Raw genomic sequence first — 4,695 nt, forward strand, 5'->3', positions numbered from 1 at the left:
AGAGGGGGAGAGGGAGAGGGAGCGAGGAAGAGGGAGAAGGAGCGGGAGGAAGGAAGGGAGAGAGGGAGAGGGAGGGAGGGAGAGAGACTGAGTTAGACTCCGACAGACAGAAGATAGGCAGACAAACAAATAAATTGAGAGCAAACGCGACGTAGAAAGTGAGAGAGGGAAACGCGTAAACAAATAGATAAACATTACACGTAAGGCTTCGTACGTCATTTCATTTATTATATACTTACTGAACAGCCATATGTTAATATGGGCTGGGTAGTCTTAAAGCCAGCACGTGTCCGAATTTACGAATTATTTTAAGCGATAAATCTAATAATAATCATATGGTTAATGTAGATTACCATTTGAAAACCTCGTATTGTCGTGGTTACCATAGAATTGTAGGTACTATAATTCTATTACTAGTACTACAATCCGTTCAGAAGTCTGTATCAGTGATGGAACTCTTCCAAAATTGAATTCGGGACGGGAACATTGAAAGAGAATAACTGTACGTTATATAATATATAGACTATCGCTGAACCAGATTAATGGTGTAGATCAAACTGGTGCTGGAGTCCTGAACCAGCAAACCTCTGCTTGTACAAGGCATCCATGCGCTCACTCTGTGCCACTGTGAAGTGCTTCTTCCAGTTACCACACTTCCCTACAAATGACATCGTCATGAACAAGTGTTTTGGATTATTTGAAAGAGAACAAGTACATGAATCTCTTATGTCAGTACAAAATACAGAATATTCCCTGGCCAGCCACACAACTGACACAATTAAGATGCACCCACTCACCTTTTCTGTGAAATGGTGTCTCCCTTTGATGAATTGTTTTCCAGTGGCTGTTATTTAACACGTTGTTTTGCTTCATGCGGCTGAACATTGTTTCTTGTGTAATCTGGTGGATCCGCTCAGAGCTAAGGTCCTTCCCCAAAAACCTGGCCACGCGCGTGACTTCTCTGTGTGGGTCCTGTTTAAAAAGCAGTACGAACGTGGCATGTGAGCCTGCAGTAACCCGCTTGCTACTGTGCATCGCAATATCACAAAAAATTAGAAAAACGATTTTTCTTAAAACGAGAAACGTACATGTGTCTGTACGTACGATACGATGTATATGAATATANGATGCGATGGATGGATGCGATGGATGGATGGATGGATAGACGAGAGACGGACGATGGAGGTTGCAAGGATGAATGAAATGCGATTATGATAGATGGATAGATAGATAGATAGATAGATAGATAGATAGATAGATAGATGGATAGATAGATAGATAGATAGCTAGATAGATGGATGCATGGGTGGATGGATGGATGGATGAATGAATGAATGAATGGATAGATATATAGATGGATAGATAGATTGATGGATGCATAGGTGGATGGATGGATGGATGGATGAATAGATAGATAGATGGATGGATGCATGGGTGGATGGATGGATGGATGGGTGAATGAATGAACGGATAGAAAGATGAATGAATGGATAGATGGACGGATGGATTAATAGAAAGATAGATAACGACTTATTTACCTGCAATAGATCTTCGTACTTTACAAAAAGTATATTGTCCCAGTCACGTCTCTCCCAAAACTCCATGTTGTGAGTAAAATAATCACCAAATGATACTGAAAATTTAGAGAGTATTATTTGAATTATAATTTATTGAATTATTCGAATTAAAAAGCAACAATGTTTGATATCGCATACGACTCTATATAAATCTGTGATGTCATCCATCCATGATAACAAACTTTTCTAGAATAAATTTTATTACTTGCCTATTCCATCAAACCAATTTTCCAAATACTTTTCGAATGACATCTCGAGGTACATGTGTTCAGAGGCTGACCAACAAGAAAAGCCGCTCAAGAACTTGTGATCAGAAACGCACATATCCTTCGGATTTCTTGAGATGTAAACAATCTGTCAGGATAAACATATGCGTAAAGTAAGTCATGGAAAAACAGGTTGCATTCTGATACAGATACATGACAGCGATTCTGCACATATGTAAAATAGGTAATTGATGAGTAGGAATTTAAATCTGTGTTGTTGTGTTGATTGTATTGCATTGTATTGTATTTTATTGTATTGTATTGTATTGTATTGTATTGTATTGTATTGTGTTGTATTTCATTCCATTGTATTGTATTGTATTGTATTATATTGTATTGTGGTATCAATTGCGTGCACTCTACACTGGATACTACATATACTCCAAATACAACGTGCTTGCTTATACATGAGTTCAATTTTATGTCAGTTGTTACGCTCTAAATGGGGCAGATAAGGTTTATGTCTCCCTGGGTACTGCCGGAACGTACCCTGGTAACTCTCTGATATGGTTAGGGTTAGGGTTAGGGTTAGAGCATAGGCGTAGGCGACTCCCTAGACTCGTTAGTAGAGTAGGCGAGGTACAGTTCGGCATATTAGATAGTATCAGGGTACGTTTCGGTATACCGGACCGTACCCAGGGGGAGCAGTACCCAGAAAGACAAAGACCTTACGGGCCTAAATGGGAGACGCCTTTCTCGTGTGGTGGCAAAATTCGTATTTCCTTGGTTTCATTATGAGGGGGAAAATCACGATAGCATATACTACCGAGATCACAGGCTGTGTAATGGGCGTACCTTAGGTGTTTTCCTTTGTTTCGTGATGTCAGGAGACAGTAGATGAAAAGGTATGTGAGTCTTCATAAGTCGGGGAGACGCCATCTTGTTCCAGTCACGAAGTCCGACGTCGGGAGAGCCTTTCAAATCGTTGAAGTCGCTTTTTTGAAGCGGCCATTCTAGCATCGGCACCAGTTCATCGAGACTAGCTGAGCTGTTGCTCATAATAGTAGAGGACGTGTCTGGGTCGCTTGTTACCAACCAGACGATTGCTTGCATCCATGTTGTACCTAGAAACTGACATATCAGCCCTCTCGAATATATACATATAAAGGTCCAAATTTATTTACTGTTATACTGAGAATCTTAATGCATCGTGGTCAAATATGCTGACTAGCGGTGACAATTCACACTTACCGCATTTAGGATACGACGTTACGAAGATGTCGTCATCTCGACATTCCATCGACCGTATGGGAGGCATAAATTTTACCGATCCTTTGTGTAAGTGGATATCCTCATACTTCGCAAGCTGCTCAGGAATATTCAACAGAGTAGAGTCATCAGCTATTTTCTGTGCCATGGTTCGAGTTGGTAATACCTATCGAGCAGAATGGGAGAACGTTACTGAGCAGAAATGTTTCCAGACTGGTTATATATGCAGACAGGCAAGCTTGCAGGCAGGCGGGTGGGGGGGGGGGAGATCGTACGCAACGTATGCAAACAAAGAGCGCGTTTAATAAAAGTGCTGACGTCATTGTCCTCGTGCTTGTCCTCTGTATACGGCTACATGCGACCCCTGGCCGTATCAGCACGTTACCAAAAGCGAGATCAAGTTATAGAGCTACAGAGCTGTCAGTTGTGGTATACGTGCTGGCTGGAACTGTTGTTGGGATGTGTCAGCATAACTTCACGCCGCTACGTTGTAGTATGCGTTCTAAAGTATGTGCCTAACGCAGATAAGGTCTATGCCCCCCTGACCTCTGTTTGACCTGGCTCCTAACCCTAACCTTAACCCTAACCATAACCCTAACCTTATATATATTATATATTATATATAATATATATATATATATATATATATATATATATTAGTCAGAAATAGACTAAACGGTTAGTCAGAAATAGCTAAACGAGCCAGGTCAAACAGAGGTCAGAGGGACATAGACCCTACACGCGTAACTAACGTTCATGAAATGCTGCCCACACTATAGCATCAGGGTGAAAACAAAATATGCTGCCTTGGAGTATATTTGGAGCATATTTCAAATCGTTCAAGTCGCTTTTTTGAAGCGGCCATTCTAGCATCGGCACCAGTTCATCGAGACTAGATGAGCCGTTGCTCATATTAGTAGAGGACGTGTCTGGGTCGGCGGTTACCAACCAGACGATTGCTTGCATCCATGTTTGGATTCAAGGTTGGAGATGCGGTATATTATTACAATTCAACACTGAAGCCAGACAACTCCAAAGTTAGCATCTCCTTGGAAACCATATTTCACCGTTATTAAAGTCATAACGCCCACGAAATGTTTGCTGCAGCACGAGACGACAAGACGCGAGATAACAGCGCATGTCGCCAACCTCCGCGCAGCTCACCCATATCTGCGTTGGGATCAGCCCAATAAAGAAGCCCAAGAACAACAAGAGCAACAGCCGCAAGAGAAACCTACGATTAGCAACGCGCGCCTACCCGGCGGCACCCTCATCCACGGATAGCTCCACCAATGAATCAGACGTTGAGCACTTACAGGAGCAAGAATCATCTGACAATGATTTCAGCGAGAGTGGCTTCATACCCTTAGCAAGGTTATTGCCGGGACACTTTATCCAGGAAGCCGTTCATTCGACTTCGGCTGAATAATAACAGTTTAAATAAACAGGACTCAATTCGCGTCAAACAGCCAAGTGGATTGGAGTGCACGCCTACCAGGTTGCTGAAGCCCTCCAACGAGCTCAAATCAGTAATCAGATTAACTACTAATGATATTTCTGTCATAAACCACTCCTACCCATATACAACAGCAAAGTGCTGCGCAGCATAGGAAGAGTACTGTAGGAGCAGTATTGTATCGAAC

General features: G+C 42.0%; 1 protein-coding gene across 1 annotated transcript in view; it reads right to left on the reverse strand.

The window, feature by feature from the left end:
* LOC106813898 (sulfotransferase 1C2-like) overlaps nucleotides 1-3,254 on the reverse strand; it is a 5,352-nt gene extending 2,098 nt beyond the window's left edge. The window contains exons 1-6 of the mRNA XM_014818142.1: nucleotides 3,035-3,254; nucleotides 2,639-2,907; nucleotides 1,787-1,931; nucleotides 1,539-1,633; nucleotides 798-972; nucleotides 578-658 (exon numbers count right to left, since the gene is read on the reverse strand). Coding sequence (XP_014673628.1) covers nucleotides 578-658; nucleotides 798-972; nucleotides 1,539-1,633; nucleotides 1,787-1,931; nucleotides 2,639-2,907; nucleotides 3,035-3,200 — 931 coding nt within the window. The 5' untranslated portion in view covers nucleotides 3,201-3,254. The remainder of the gene's footprint in view (nucleotides 1-577; nucleotides 659-797; nucleotides 973-1,538; nucleotides 1,634-1,786; nucleotides 1,932-2,638; nucleotides 2,908-3,034) is intronic.
* Nucleotides 3,255-4,695: the final 1,441 nt, after the last annotated feature.

Source organism: Priapulus caudatus, unplaced genomic scaffold, assembly GCF_000485595.1.
Source record: "Priapulus caudatus unplaced genomic scaffold, Priapulus_caudatus-5.0.1 Scaffold841, whole genome shotgun sequence".
Lineage (NCBI taxonomy): Eukaryota > Metazoa > Priapulida > Priapulimorpha > Priapulimorphida > Priapulidae > Priapulus > Priapulus caudatus.